The 16218-nt window shown below is 45.7% G+C and overlaps 1 protein-coding gene across 50 annotated transcripts in view; it reads right to left on the bottom strand.

The window, feature by feature from the left end:
* Positions 1 to 2221: 2221 nt before the first annotated feature.
* LOC115356790 (putative bifunctional UDP-N-acetylglucosamine transferase and deubiquitinase ALG13) overlaps positions 2222 to 16218 on the bottom strand; it is a 36450-nt gene continuing 22453 nt past the window's right edge. For 12 of the 50 annotated variants that reach the window (XM_030048009.1, XM_030048019.1, XM_030048013.1 and 9 more), the window contains 19 exons: positions 15824 to 15944; positions 15316 to 15371; positions 14783 to 14830; positions 14227 to 14347; positions 13718 to 13773; positions 13196 to 13243; positions 12644 to 12764; positions 12135 to 12190; positions 11605 to 11652; positions 11221 to 11341; positions 10445 to 10480; positions 10160 to 10215; positions 9642 to 9689; positions 8020 to 8072; positions 7117 to 7243; positions 6556 to 6675; positions 6126 to 6190; positions 4842 to 4959; positions 2222 to 2799 (listed from right to left, as the gene is read on the bottom strand). In XM_030048009.1, the coding sequence (XP_029903869.1) occupies positions 2269 to 2799; positions 4842 to 4959; positions 6126 to 6190; positions 6556 to 6675; positions 7117 to 7243; positions 8020 to 8072; positions 9642 to 9689; positions 10160 to 10215; positions 10445 to 10480; positions 11221 to 11341; positions 11605 to 11652; positions 12135 to 12190; positions 12644 to 12764; positions 13196 to 13243; positions 13718 to 13773; positions 14227 to 14347; positions 14783 to 14830; positions 15316 to 15371; positions 15824 to 15944 (1950 nt within the window). In that variant the 3' untranslated portion in view covers positions 2222 to 2268. Of the gene's footprint in view, positions 2800 to 4840; positions 4960 to 5985; positions 6027 to 6125; positions 6191 to 6555; positions 6676 to 7116; positions 7244 to 8019; positions 8073 to 9641; positions 9690 to 10159; positions 10216 to 10444; positions 10481 to 11220; positions 11342 to 11604; positions 11653 to 12134; positions 12191 to 12643; positions 12765 to 13195; positions 13244 to 13717; positions 13774 to 14226; positions 14348 to 14782; positions 14831 to 15315; positions 15372 to 15823; positions 15945 to 16218 lie in introns of those variants that run through there. The other 38 variants (XM_030048023.1, XM_030048031.1, XM_030048027.1 and 35 more) reach the window with 34 other exon arrangements.

Genomic DNA, 16218 nt, shown 5'->3' with positions numbered 1-16218 from the left:
CCGGCAGAGCGTCCCGTCGCCATGGTTACCGTCTTAAACTGCATGTGGCCTCAAGAGGCGTCCACAGCCTCAGCACAGTTTGATATTTGGGTTTGTTTGTTTCCCATTTCATGCCCTATTTGTGTCGGCGACCACACGTTCTGTCTTAAAGGCTTCTTCTTCTTCTCTTTTTTAGTAAAAGCCTATGGAGCGTGCCATTTCCCATACAAATCTGTGGCCATTTCTAGGTGCTGTATATCAAACTTTTTTGTATTTACATTGTACTTTTCTTTCTGTTAACCGTAAACAGCCTTTAATATACCCATCCTCACCCCCACCCCATCCCAACACCAGTCTCATCCCCCCATGGGGATGAGACTGGTGGGCCCTCCCCCCTACCCAAACCAGAGTTTGTATCCTCACCCCCACCCCATCCCAACACTGAGGCCCACCAGTCTCATCCCCATGGGGATGAGACTGGTGGGCCGAGTCCACCTCAATAGTCCTCCATGTTGTTTTTGAAAAATAAAATATGAAAAAAAATTATTAAAAAAAAACCTCCACATGGACTCTGCCTTGACGTGGCGTGGGGGCTTACGTGCCTCAGTGATCACTTGGGCACAACCAAAGAGTCCACAACACTGTGACACCAAGCACCACATACTTGCTTTCTTCAATTTTTGGTGAAATCTCCCCTTTGCAGCAAGGACAAGCTTTTCCTTCTGTCCCAGACTGAGAGCTCACTGTGCAGCAGCTCGTGTGGTCAACATTTGCTTTAGCGGAGGACATTCGCCACGTCAGTCATTTGCCACATGTTGTACCTGATATTTAATGCTAGCAAGGTCTCATGTCAATGAGCCTTGGCTCAGTGGAAATGCTGAATTCTGACCTTTCCACAAACACAAAGCTTGTTTATTTCTGACTTTCTGGGCCCAAACCTCACCTGGGAGAGCTGACTCGGTATTTTAGCTGACTTGATGGAATAAATGATATTTATGTAGACTTAGAATTCTTTGTTCCGGCCTGCGCCTCGGGTGTACTTCTTGTGGGGCTTTGACGAGGAGGATGAGGCTGATGATGATGATGATGATGAGGAGGAGGAGGAGGAGGAGGAGGAGGCCCCACCAGCCTGTTCCCCATCAGCGGTCCCTGAAGCCTCTAGAAGAGGACCCTGCCCCAGCCCTGGTTGCTGATGGAGGAGGGTCCGGTCTGCCGGGCGCTGGACCCGGCACGCCTTCGTACTCTGGACCGGGGATGCCAATCACTTTAAATTAATTTTTTTGTTAAAAATGTTCAAAGTTTGGAAAATATTTCATGCTCAATGTTTAAAGATGTTAAATCATGTTGAAGTTAAAAAAAAAAATCCATTAAAAATGAAATGTAAAGCTTATTCCTGTAAGATGTCTTCAGAGAGGAAGCCAGAGTCTGACAGAGAGCTGCTCTGTCCTGCTGACATGTTCTACATGTAATTCACAGCTTTACATTGATTTGTGATTTTCTGTACTGCAGACAATGAAGTCATGGTGCTTTAACTTGAACCTGTGTGCACAGTAAAGCTGTCAATTACATGTAGAACATGTCAGCAGGACAGAGCAGCTCTCTGTCAGACTCTGGCTGCCTCTCTGAAGACATCTGACTGACATGCTGAGGTTTCAGGCATGAAGAAGTAGCTGTGTGTGTGTGTGTGTGTGTGTGTGTGTGTGTGTGTGTGTGTGTTATTTACTTTAACTAATGTGATATTTTCACTGAAGGGCTCTTATTAGTGTTGGGCTCTTTGTACAGTCTGAAATAAATAAATCATTTTACTACAAACAAACAGGTGTGCGGTTTATGTGAGCATAAAGACTGTATATTTGCACATTGCCCTCATCTATGCACATTGTATACATTGATGCACATTGGTTTTATTGGTTTTATTATTGAGTAAGCAATTTATTGCAAACAACCATTAAACTGAAATAGGCTGTTCATCAGCTGATCAGAAGTTTAAGACCGCAGCCTTTAAAAGCCCAAATCTTCACAAAAATGTGGATTCAGTGTCATTTTCTGTCAGGTATCCACACACCTAACCCTAACCCCACCTGATGTGAGGCTGACAGGGTACCAAGGGGAAAAAAAGCTTCTGGATGTGTAATATTAGTGCTCAGAGATGGTTTTCAGTGGTGTGGTTGTTTTACATGAGGACTGGCTCTGGAAGGCACAGCAGCTTTTTGTCCTGAAAAATGAAGCCATCAGTCAGGCAGCTCGGGGAAACACAACTCTTTATTCAAGCAAAAACAAAGCACACCATCACCCGTTTGAATACTGAACAGAAATATTTTCCATGAACAAACACAGGATTAGGCCACGCCTGCACAGCCCAGCCCCCTCTCTGATTGGCTGACAGCTAAATAACAGCGTTAGCATGTTTCTGCACATGCTAGCAGGGTCACATGCTCGGTGGAAGGTAGTGAGTGGCTGAGTGGTGAGGGGGCGGGGCTGTGATGTAACCAACCATGTGGGTGGGGTTAGTGGCGGGCTGGTAGACCCGTGGGTGGGTCCCGTGGTCAGGGCCTCCTGGTGGGAACGCAGGGGGGAGGGGGGCAGGGGGGAGGTAAGTGTGGTAGGAGGAGTGATGGGGGAAGTGGGGGTGAGGAGGAGGAAGAGGAGAGGGGGCAGGGAGGTAGAGTGGAGGCGGGGCTTCATATGGGAGGTGCAGGACAGAGGGGGGAGGGGGGAGGGGCTGCTCCGGGTAGAGGAGTGGCGGGGGGGCGGAGCCTGTAGGCACACGACTGATGAAGGAGGAGGTGGGGGAGGAGACTTCCAGGGAGAGGGCGGGGCCTAAAGAGAGGAGGAAGAGAGAAGATGACATTTAAAGGCAGAATGAGCAGGATGTTCCTAAAAAACAAAACCTGTGTGTGTGTGTGTGTGTGTGTGTGTGTGTGTGTGTGTGTGTGTGTTGCTGACCAATCATAAGTCCCAACCCCCAAATGTAAACCAGCCAATCACAGCTTAGTAAATGTTTCCTTCAGACAAACAAAGTCTCCCCTTTGGTTTTAAGGAGCAACAGGAAGCTGTTCTGCTGCAAAGGACCAGCTCCATATTAAAGCCTCTGGGTTCAGGATGGAGCTCAGAGAAGCTCCTGCAGGTGGACCAGGACTTTAGTCTCTATGGTGTAGGGTCTGCCCGTAACCTAGCTTCAATATTACCTTGCTCAGCACTTTGCATGCTAGCAGACTAGATCAGACCGGAGCACATTAGGATAAGGCGTCATCACCGTGCAGAAACCCTGTGGGCTGCATTCATTTACAGCAGCACACGGACTGTGTTTTTTAACTTGTAGCGTTGAGGAGGGAAAAGAGTTTCTGGTCCAAGTTCTAACTTCATGGAGGAAAGAAAATGTGAATGCACGTTTAGAGGAAATCAGAGAGGAGCATTTCAAATCAGGTTTTACCAGAGACTTTTATGACGCTGTTTATCCACCTACCTATTACCTACAGATAATAATTCATTAAACACACTCACTGACCACTTCATTAGACACCGTGCAATGTAATGCACACCAGTAACAGGCCTACCATGAATTCTACTTTAATAAATGTATTACTTTGTAAAAGCTGACACTGTCAGAGAGACTTCTTTATGTTTACTGAGATGATAGTGGGTGTTGTGGTTGGTGTGCAGAGCAGGATATTGAGGGTTGTTCAGAGTATTTTGACCCTCTGATACATGTAAGTGGGGTTGACAAAATATCAGACACCTCAATATGATGCTCCTCACACCAACACCCACTACCACCTCAATAATAACCATAAAGAAGAATCATCTGCTTTCTTACAGTCAACAACATTTTAAAGTAATAGGTTTAGTCTAATGAAGTGGCCAGGAGTGTACACGCCATATTCATGTGAACACAAGTAAGACAAATGCTTCATGTCTGAGTTTCAAAATGGCCCACGGAACTAGACAGATTTGTAACATTATTTTTTAACTAATGCGTATTATGTCTTACTGTTTTTTTTACAAATGGCAAAAGAAGGTGGATGCAGTATGGTGTGGGACTACGTCACCAAGGATGTCACTGGTGAAGCAGTCTGTAATATTTGTGCAGCTTCTGTAAGCCAGGGATCAAGCAAGCAGAAAGCAAAAAACACAACCAACCTATGGCAGCACCTTAAAGCTGAACATGATGACATGATGATACTGCCTTTTGCACATCATATTCTTGATTTGTTTTATGTTCAAATTGTTCATATGCTGCTTGTTCCACACAATTTCTGATAATAAAAGTATTTGAAAATAGTAAAATGTTCTCCCTTCAATTAATATCTTTGTAACAAGTGTTTTGAATATATTTAAGCCATCCAAAGCAGGTATTTTGTCTTTTGTTTAATTGAAAAATGTAAAAATTTAATTGGCTGATGTATCAGTTATCGGATTTTTTTTATTCCCTAATATCGGAATCGTCTTAATGTTACGGCTGATTGGTTAATATATACTTATTTTTACCAAACAAAAATAATCAAACTGTCCCCAGTTTAACCCCTGAGTGGTGGGACTCGACCTGCCTCAGGGTAAGACTGGGGGGTTGGGCCTGGGGGGGACAGACTGATTAAAGGTTCACTGCATCAAACTGCAGAGCCTATTACACATCATATTATACAAAACATCTTGAAATTATACTGTTATTTTATAAATACATTCTGGAAAGAACTTTTAAAACTGGCAAAAAAGAGATAGTTTCAGTTTCACCCAGTCACCATCCAAGCAGTGGATCATCTGTATTTTAAACTTAATTATCTTACGTATTCATATCTTGTTTGTTAGATATAATCATGTTAAAAGAATGACTAAAATAAAGATCTGTCTGTTAGCAGTCTTACCGTGGAGCGATGCATCCTGGGTGGGGGGGGCGTGGTAGTGGGGGTAGGCCTGGTAGGTGTAGGGCGCCTCAGGTGAGGGGGGTGCGTAGGCCAGCTGCCAGCAGCTCTGGTGGCACCACTGTGTTTTGGGGAGGGGGAGAGGGGGTAAGTTATGTTCTGTACAGCAGCTGAGCTTCTCTCTCTGCCTCCCGGCTCAAAAGTGACTCCGGTATCTTTTCTAGTCTCTGCAAAGTCTCTTGTGTTCATCTGAGCTAGAGTTCTCATCGGGCCTGAAAATGAAGACCCTACCCTACCCGGGCCATACTGGACCAGCCCGAGGCCCTACCCTACCCGACTAATTAGCCAAACTTTAGGCCTGATAAAGCCTGAAAAAAAAAAGATCACCAAATTCACCATTATTTAGAGAACTCTAATGTGAGCGCCCCTTTCCTTTTTAACAAATTTACAAAGATTTCTGTTTTCACTTTGTCATTACAGGATATCTGAGTGCAGATTAATGAGAGAAAAGATGAATTTAAACGATTGCAGCATCAGGCTGAAACATGACAAAAGTGACCAAAGTGAAGCGGATCTGAATACTTTCTGAAAGCTCTGTACGGTCAGAGAGCTGACAGCGGTGGGGTTAGGGTTAGCACTAGCAGGGTTAGGGTTAGGGTTAGGGTTAGCACTAGCAGGGTTACAGTACTCAGCAGTGCGAGCACACAGCGCACAAAGAGGAGCTGAGTCTGCAGTCTTCAGCCTCGTCCCGCCTCCCACCGGCTGCAGGGGCGGGAGGCGTGGCGTTTGAGGCCGAGGGCCGCCAACATCAACCGGCTGGAGGTTTGACCTCGCTCAGGGCGGGGCCACAGAAGGACGGCGACTCGGAACCATCCAAACAGGACGAAGCGCCGAGGAGCTCAAACCTGCGGGAGTGGCGTGTCGACACGTTGTGCTGTACATGTTTACATCGCCTCTAGGCAGCTGGACATGAACAATGTGAGCGGAGAGCAGCATCTGCACGTGTGATCTCAACTGAATTTTCTATTTTGGAAATTTCCAGGTGTATTCCCTGACTGGGAAGCTCGTCAGCGTGCAGGTGTCGCAGGATGTGTGTGGGAACCGTGAACAACAGCAACAACAGAAACAGGACGAGCCTCGGACTGACCTGCACTCCTAAGTTGAAGTAGTACTGGAGAACTCTGCAGTCTGGAGACACACACACACACACACACACACACACACACACACACACACACACACACACACACACACACACACAGGTGTGTGCTGGATGCTTGGCTGTACCTGACACTTGTCTCCCAGGAAGTACTGCCTGGCTGCAAACTCCATGTAGTCTCTCTTCTGCAGCTCTAGACACACACACACACACACACACACACACACACACACACACACACACACATCAGTCACCATGTCCTCACAGGCACACACACCTTCATAACAAATAACTTTTCCCACTGAAGAAATGATTGAGATCTGCTGGTTCAAGGGCCAGCGTGGGTTAATCCATATTGCTGCATTAGATTCCTTCATAACAAATAAAACATAACTATGAGGTAAAAGGTATAATATTGCTCATTCTGATTGAAAACTACAAATTCCACTTCATGTTGATTTAAACGTTCATCACACCTTCAGTCTCAAAGGGCTTTACAGAGCCCAGGATGAACAAATATAAATACATTTATATCAGCAACAGGAAGTGACCTCTGACCTCCGGGTAAGTCGCTGCCGTTGGGGTGGTAGGAGTAAGAGGGCGGAGCCACCACGGTGCACAGAGGCTCGCCCAACTCATTAACCAACCAGGGAGGCGTGGCTGGCATCGCCATGGCAACTAACCAGAGGAGACACAGCTGTGTTCAAGTGTCATCACATCTATGTGTGTGTGTGTGTGTGTGTGTGTGTACCTGTGCGTGGCTGGCTGTGTGTGTGTGTGTGTGTGTGTGTGTGTGTGTACCTGTGCGTGGCTGGCTGTGTGTGTGTGTGTGTGTGTGTGTACCTGTGCGTGGCTGGCTGTGTGTGTGTGTGTGTGTGTGTGTACCTGTGCGTGGCTGGCTGTGTGTGTTTACCTGTGCGTGGCTTGCTGTGTTTGTGTGTGTGTGTATGTGTGTGTGTGTGTGTGTGTGTGTGTGTGTGTGTGTGTGTATGTGTGTGTGTGTGTGTGTGTGTGTGTGTGTTTACCTGTGCGTGGCTGGCTGTGTGTGTGTGTGTGTGTGTGTGTGTGTACCTGTGCGTGGCTGGCTGTGTGTGTGTGTGTGTGTGTGTGTGTGTGTACCTGTGCGTGGCTGGCTGTGTGCTGGCACTGGGAGGTGTGAGGCCAGAGGAGTGTGAGATGAGGAGGAGGAGGGTGAGAAGGAGGAAGAGGAGGGACAAAAGCAGATGACGGCTGACGGCTTGACCACCTGAGACACACACACACACACACACACACACACACACACACACACACACACACACAGAGGACTGGTCAGGTCACAAGCATCACATGACGTCGAGCCCCTGTAAGACAGACGCAGCCAGCTCGTGTCTGTCTGGTCACATCAGGGCCAGGAACCCACCAAGATCCACCAGGACCTGACCAGAACCCACCAAGACCCACCAGAACCCGAGCAGAACCCACCAAGACCCACCAGAACCCGAGCAGAACCCATCAAGACCCACCAGAACTCACCAAGACCCACCAGAACTCACCAAGACCCACCAGGACCTGACCAGAACCCACCAGAACCCACCAAGATCCACCAGGACCTGACCAGAACCCACCAGAACCCACCAAGATCCACCAGGACCTGACCAGAACCCACCAGAACCCACCAAGATCCACCAGGACCTGACCAGAACCCACCAAGATCCACCAGGACCTGACCAGAACCCACCAGAACCCAAGCAGAACCCACCAGAACCTGACCAGCACCCGAGCAGAACCCACCAAGACCCACCAGAACCCAAGCAGAACCCACCAGAACCCGAGCAGAACTCACCAAGATCCACCAGAACCCACCAAGATCCACCAGAACCCACCAAGACCCACCAGAACCCACCACGATCCACCAGAACCCACCACGATCCACCAGAACCCGAGCAGAACCCACCAGTTTGTGTATTAACCGCCCACCCGAATAATCGCTGTGGTGATTATTTGCATTATATTGAGGTAACCCAAAATCAGGCTATTCACCTTTTTTTTGCAGAACAGTTGTCCGCACAATAACTGTGCTGCACTTCCATTTTCTGTCAAAATAAGACGTTAGAAAGAAGGGTGCACTGTAATCTTAAATTGCCCGACTGTAAATATGTTGGACAGTAACTGTCATCACAATAATGGCCTGGTGCAGGTCTGTGTAAAAATAAATAAAGGCCTGCAGCGAAGAGCCGCCTGGTTCTTTTAAACGCCCGGGGTTAGGGCTGCACAATTAATTGAATTTTAATCGTGATCACGATTTTGGCTGCCACAATTAAATGAGCCTGATCGTCGGCGATATTTACATTTAAAATGCGGCTCTGCTGCGTATCAAATCAAGCGCTTTCTCAGCCAGTAGTCAGCCAACCACCAGGGGGCGAACGCACGGTTAAGGCTTCCTTAAGCTGCCTAAATAACAAGCGAGCGCACTCTGCAGCGGCAGCCTCAAGTTACTCGGTGGACTGATGAGAGCGAGTCATGTCGGGAGGAGAAGGTACGGCAGTTCCCCGTCAGAAAGGCTCCTCAGGGCCTGCTCACATAGGGCCATGTGCTGCATATCGTACTAAAACAAAAATGCCCCCCTCCCCAGTCCCCGGCTGGCCTGCACTCACATTACCTAAAGCCCAAACGCGCCCAAGCGTGATTTCCCCTGGTGTGCACGTCATCACGTTGAAATAGGACAACAGGCATGGTCCGACGTCATCATGAATCAATGTAGTTCAAATACATTCATCATGTCTTCCTTTTAACTAAAAGATGTTTTTGTTGCTTTTAATCAGACATGGGACGTTTATTTACCTTGACAGTTTCGGAGGTAACTTCCTCCTTCAGAAAAGACCAACTGACAGCCGGAGCGGCACGTCAGCTGCTGCTACATTCAACCGGGTGGCGGTGCAGACAGTGCGGGGCTGCGGCCGGCCCACCTAATGCTGGCCGGTGACTGCCATATACCTTTCATCATCAATCAACTTTTGTTTTTACGCGGTTGCAGCAGCACCACGGACAGCGACACAGACAACATGGTTGATTATTGACTACACAATGCGGCCATTCGCCAGTAATCACGCTGCGCATTAAACGATTTTGCAGAGGCAGGAGGAAAGTTGCATGATTTACGTTATATCCACGTTCGCGCGCTGTGTGCGTGACCGTGCATGTGCTCGTGCATGAATGCCCGTACCGTGCTGGAGCACACCCCTTCCAACCGTGCCAGAGCGGGGGAGGTGTGCTGTATTCAAGCACAGAACGAAGCGCTCACACTAGTCAAATCATTTTATTTTTTATTATTAAACATTTATTCTGATTTAAAGTTTCATTTTGCACTGAAAACTGTTAATATATTGTTTGTTTAAAAAAATACAGATGCTTTCCCTAACATGATGAATAATTGTGATGAATAATCATGATTACAATATTGATCAAAATAATCGTGATTATGATTTTGGCCATAAACATGCAGCCCTACCTGGGGTCCAAGTTGATTTGGTGTATTAAACGCCCAGGCGATTAATTGGGGAAATACCATAAATCAACTTTTTGATGACATTCTAATTTATTGCGATGCACTGTGTGTGTGTGTGTGTGTGTGTGTGTGTGTGTGTGTGTGTGTGTGTGTGTACCTTCTGGCCGTCTGTTGGTGACTCAGCAGCACCACCTTCCTCAACAGCCTGGAAAAAACAAAAACAAAACTTTTTTTTTTTTTTTTTTACCCCCTTTGGCCCCCACAGTTCTGCTCACATCAAACAGAACACACACACACACACACACACACACACACACATACGGTAGATCCACCCCTGCAAAAAGCTACACCAGTCTGAGTTCAAATAACTGCATTTCTATACTATAATGCAGATATATAGATCTATATAATACAGAATCAGTCTACAGATATATAGATGTATACATATAGATATCTGGTTTCACATCACAGTATTGATAAGTTATTGATATATTGGCAGATGCCTGTCCTAATTTCGTTGTTGGTATGTGCTGCTCCTGATGGAGCTGCTGTGAGCATCTCTCAGGAAACCTCTGCTTTTACCTGGGTTTACTGTCCCTTTAATGCTGACTCGGAACACTGACAACATCTTAGTGTGTGTGTGTGTGTGTGTGTGTGTGTGTGTGTGTGTGTTACCAGACTGGTGACAGGCTCTGCAGCAGTGGACACCACAGGACTCTGGAAACCTGGATCTGAAACACATTTCACAGTTTAGCTGTTTGGCTGCAGCAGATCTATACGGACGTTCCCAAAAAAACCATCCCAAAACAAGTGAAACTGCACTGGGAACAGGTGGGATTATCTCAGATTATTGCATTATCTCAGATTATGTATTGTGGTGTGTTGGAAGGAAGAAAACCAAGATTTGAAGCCTGAAGATGAGACTGAATGACCTGCTGACATTTCAGATGACAGACTCACCCTGAGCTTTGTAGATGTAGAACTCTGAGTAATCAGCTGACACACACACACACACACACACACACAGAGAGGTTAGACAGTGTCAGTATTTCATCTTTAGGTCCAGTCAGGAAAACACTGAACATGTTTTAAAGCTCCGTCCCAGAGATTCTGAACGTTCCTCCACGTCAACAAAGCGCTTGTCAATAAAGGTTTCACCTCTCAGAGTCAGACTGGGAGTCTGTGGTTGAAGCAGCCGCCTCATAATGTTCTGCTCAACACTCAGAAACCACACAGCTGATGATTGGCTGTGGAAAGCAAAACGAAGAGGAGGAGGAGGAGGAGGAGGAGGAGGGAGAGGAGGAGGGAGAGGAGGAGGAGGGAGAGGAGGAGGGAGAGGAGGAGGAGGAGGAGGAGGAGGAGGAGGAGGAGGAGGAGGAGGAGGAGGAGGGAGAGGAGGAGGAGGGAGCGTTTCAGTGTGAAAAAGTCCTGAAAAGCCAACAGTGCTGCTGCTTTTAGGAAAACTCCTGTGGAGGACTTTATTGGGCTGATGGAAAACTGGAGTGAAGAAAGTGTGAAGGCTCTGAAAGTTCATGTTCATATCGTAGTGGAATGAATGGAGGAAAGGGAGGAGGAGTGATGTGGCAGCTCTGAAAGCCCACTGCTCGCTCTGGGACGAGAGCAGAGGAACGTGAAGGAGAAAATATTTCATCAGTACGTGGAAGTTTGCTACAGATGTTTTCAGCTGTAATTTCTTAGTTTAATTTAATTTCCAAAGGAAAAAAAGTTCCTCTTACTCTGGTCCTCCACTGTGCTGGTGGGGGGGAGGGGCCCGGGACCTCGCTGGACCCAATAGGAGGAGGCAGGGGGAGGAGGCGGAGGGGCTCCCAGCTTGGGAGGAGGAGCCACAGCCTGGCCCTGGGGGGAGGGGAGAGGAGGTTACTGACATTAAAGTTATATTATCACAACAAAGTCCACCGTTCTGTTCACTGTCGTTTGTTCGTGACTTTTCTCTTGTCAAATCATTTTATTTTTTATTATTAAACATTTATTCTGATTTAAAGTTTCATTTTGCACTGAAAACTGTTAATATATTGCTTGTTTAAAAAAATACAGATGCTTTCCCTGTTGTGATGTACCTGTGTGTGTGTGTGTGTGTGTGTGTGTGTGTGTGTGTGTACCTTCTGGCCGTCTGTTGGTGACTCAGCAGCACCACCTTCCTCAACAGCCTGGAAAAAACAAAAACAAAACTTTTTTTTTTTTTTTTTTACCCCCTTTGGCCCCCACAGTTCTGCTCACATCAAACAGAACACACACACACACACACACACACACACACACACACACACATACGGTAGATCCACCCCTGCAAAAAGCTACACCAGTCTGAGTTCAAATAACTGCATTTCTATACTATAATGCAGATATATAGATCTATATAATACAGAATCAGTCTACAGATATATAGATGTATACATATAGATATCTGGTTTCACATCACAGTATTGATAAGTTATTGATATATTGGCAGATGCCTGTCCTAATTTCGTTGTTGGTATGTGCTGCTCCTGATGGAGCTGCTGTGAGCATCTCTCAGGAAACCTCTGCTTTTACCTGGGTTTACTGTCCCTTTAATGCTGACTCGGAACACTGACAACATCTTAGTGTGTGTGTGTGTGTGTGTGTGTGTGTGTGTGTGTGTGTGTGTTACCAGACTGGTGACAGGCTCTGCAGCAGTGGACACCACAGGACTCTGGAAACCTGGATCTGAAACACATTTCACAGTTTAGCTGTTTGGCTGCAGCAGATCTATACGGACGTTCCCAAAAAAACCATCCCAAAACAAGTGAAACTGCACTGGGAACAGGTGGGATTATCTCAGATTATTGCATTATCTCAGATTATGTATTGTGGTGTGTTGGAAGGAAGAAAACCAAGATTTGAAGCCTCATGTGGAGGACTTTATTGGGCTGATGGAAAACTGGAGTGAAGAAAGTGTGAAGGCTCTGAAAGTTCATGTTCATATCGTAGTGGAATGAATGGAGGAAAGGGAGGAGGAGTGATGTGGCAGCTCTGAAAGCCCACTGCTCGCTCTGGGACGAGAGCAGAGGAACGTGAAGGAGAAAATATTTCATCAGTACGTGGAAGTTTGCTACAGATGTTTTCAGCTGTAATTTCTTAGTTTAATTTAATTTCCAAAGGAAAAAAAGTTCCTCTTACTCTGGTCCTCCACTGTGCTGGTGGGGGGGAGGGGCCCGGGACCTCGCTGGACCCAATAGGAGGAGGCAGGGGGAGGAGGCGGAGGGGCTCCCAGCTTGGGAGGAGGAGCCACAGCCTGGCCCTGGGGGGAGGGGAGAGGAGGTTACTGACATTAAAGTTATATTATCACAACAAAGTCCACCGTTCTGTTCACTGTCGTTTGTTCATGACTTTTCTCTTGTCAAATCATTTTATTTTTTATTATTAAACATTTATTCTGATTTAAAGTTTCATTTTGCACTGAAAACTGTTAATATATTGTTTGTTTAAAAAAATACAGATGCTTTCCCTAACATGATGAATAATTGTGATGAATAATCATGATTACAATATTGATCAAAATAATCGTGATTATGATTTTGGCCATAAACATGCAGCCCTACCTGGGGTCCAAGTTGATTTGGTGTATTAAACGCCCAGGCGATTAATTGGGGAAATACCATAAATCAACTTTTTGATGACATTCTAATTTATTGCGATGCACTGTGTGTGTGTGTGTGTGTGTGTGTGTACCTGCTGGCCGTCTGTTGGTGACTCAGCAGCACCACCTTCCTCAACAGCCTGGAAAAAACAAAAACAAAACTTTTTTTTTTTTTTTTTTTTACCCCCTTTGGCCCCCACAGTTCTGCTCACATCAAACAGAACACACACACACACACACACACACACACACACACATACGGTAGATCCACCCCTGCAAAAAGCTACACCAGTCTGAGTTCAAATAACTGCATTTCTATACTATAATGCAGATATATAGATCTATATAATACAGAATCAGTCTACAGATATATAGATGTATACATATAGATATCTGGTTTCACATCACAGTATTGATAAGTTATTGATATATTGGCAGATGCCTGTCCTAATTTCGTTGTTGGTATGTGCTGCTCCTGATGGAGCTGCTGTGAGCATCTCTCAGGAAACCTCTGCTTTTACCTGGGTTTACTGTCCCTTTAATGCTGACTCGGAACACTGACAACATCTTAGTGTGTGTGTGTGTGTGTGTGTGTGTGTGTGTGTGTGTGTTACCAGACTGGTGACAGGCTCTGCAGCAGTGGACACCACAGGACTCTGGAAACCTGGATCTGAAACACATTTCACAGTTTAGCTGTTTGGCTGCAGCAGATCTATACGGACGTTCCCAAAAAAACCATCCCAAAACAAGTGAAACTGCACTGGGAACAGGTGGGATTATCTCAGATTATTGCATTATCTCAGATTATGTATTGTGGTGTGTTGGAAGGAAGAAAACCAAGATTTGAAGCCTCATGTGGAGGACTTTATTGGGCTGATGGAAAACTGGAGTGAAGAAAGTGTGAAGGCTCTGAAAGTTCATGTTCATATCGTAGTGGAATGAATGGAGGAAAGGGAGGAGGAGTGATGTGGCAGCTCTGAAAGCCCACTGCTCGCTCTGGGACGAGAGCAGAGGAACGTGAAGGAGAAAATATTTCATCAGTACGTGGAAGTTTGCTACAGATGTTTTCAGCTGTAATTTCTTAGTTTAATTTAATTTCCAAAGGAAAAAAAGTTCCTCTTACTCTGGTCCTCCACTGTGCTGGTGGGGGGGAGGGGCCCGGGACCTCGCTGGACCCAATAGGAGGAGGCAGGGGGAGGAGGCGGAGGGGCTCCCAGCTTGGGAGGAGGAGCCACAGCCTGGCCCTGGGGGGAGGGGAGAGGAGGTTACTGACATTAAAGTTATATTATCACAACAAAGTCCACCGTTCTGTTCACTGTCGTTTGTTCATGACTTTTCTCTTGTCAAATCATTTTATTTTTTATTATTAAACATTTATTCTGATTTAAAGTTTCATTTTGCACTGAAAACTGTTAATATATTGTTTGTTTAAAAAAATACAGATGCTTTCCCTAACATGATGAATAATTGTGATGAATAATCATGATTACAATATTGATCAAAATAATCGTGATTATGATTTTGGCCATCAACATGCAGCCCTACCTGGGGTCCAAGTTGATTTGGTGTATTAAACGCCCAGGCGATTAATTGGGGAAATACCATAAATCAACTTTTTGATGACATTCTAATTTATTGCAATGCACTGTGTGTGTGTGTGTGTGTGTGTGTGTGTGTACCTTCTGGCCGTCTGTTGGTGACTCAGCAGCACCACCTTCCTCAACAGCCTGGAAAAAACAAAAACAAAACTTTTTTTTTTTTTTTTTTTACCCCCTTTGGCCCCCACAGTTCTGCTCACATCAAACAGAACACACACACACACACACACACACACACACACACACACATACGGTAGATCCACCCCTGCAAAAAGCTACACCAGTCTGAGTTCAAATAACTGCATTTCTATACTATAATGCAGATATATAGATCTATATAATACAGAATCAGTCTACAGATATATAGATGTATACATATAGATATCTGGTTTCACATCACAGTATTGATAAGTTATTGATATATTGGCAGATGCCTGTCCTAATTTCGTTGTTGGTATGTGCTGCTCCTGATGGAGCTGCTGTGAGCATCTCTCAGGAAACCTCTGCTTTTACCTGGGTTTACTGTCCCTTTAATGCTGACTCGGAACACTGACAACATCTTAGTGTGTGTGTGTGTGTGTGTGTGTGTGTGTGTGTGTGTGTGTGTGTGTTACCAGACTGGTGACAGGCTCTGCAGCAGTGGACACCACAGGACTCTGGAAACCTGGATCTGAAACACATTTCACAGTTTAGCTGTTTGGCTGCAGCAGATCTATACGGACGTTCCCAAAAAAACCATCCCAAAACAAGTGAAACTGCACTGGGAACAGGGGGATTATCTCAGATTATTGCATTATCTCAGATTATGTATTGTGGTGTGTTGGAAGGAAGAAAACCAAGATTTGAAGCCTCATGTGGAGGACTTTATTGGGCTGATGGAAAACTGGAGTGAAGAAAGTGTGAAGGCTCTGAAAGTTCATGTTCATATCGTAGTGGAATGAATGGAGGAAAGGGAGGAGGAGTGATGTGGCAGCTCTGAAAGCCCACTGCTCGCTCTGGGACGAGAGCAGAGGAACGTGAAGGAGAAAATATTTCATCAGTACGTGGAAGTTTGCTACAGATGTTTTCAGCTGTAATTTCTTAGTTTAATTTAATTTCCAAAGGAAAAAAAGTTCCTCTTACTCTGGTCCTCCACTGTGCTGGTGGGGGGGAGGGGCCCGGGACCTCGCTGGACCCAATAGGAGGAGGCAGGGGGAGGAGGCGGAGGGGCTCCCAGCTTGGGAGGAGGAGCCACAGCCTGGCCCTGGGGGGAGGGGAGAGGAGGTTACTGACATTAAAGTTATATTATCACAACAAAGTCCACCGTTCTGTTCACTGTCGTTTGTTCATGACTTTTCTCTTGTCAAATCATTTTATTTTTTATTATTAAACATTTATTCTGATTTAAAGTTTCATTTTGCACTGAAAACTGTTAATATATTGCTTGTTTAAAAAAATACAGATGCTTTCCCTAACATGATGAATAATTGTGATGAATAATCATGATTACAATATTGATCAAAATAATCGTGATTATG

This window comes from Myripristis murdjan, unplaced genomic scaffold (assembly GCF_902150065.1).
Source record: "Myripristis murdjan unplaced genomic scaffold, fMyrMur1.1, whole genome shotgun sequence".
In the NCBI taxonomy this organism is placed as follows: Eukaryota; Metazoa; Chordata; class Actinopteri; order Holocentriformes; family Holocentridae; genus Myripristis; species Myripristis murdjan.
Note: the sequence above shows the minus strand (reverse complement) of the source record. Positions and strands in the feature narration are given on the sequence as shown.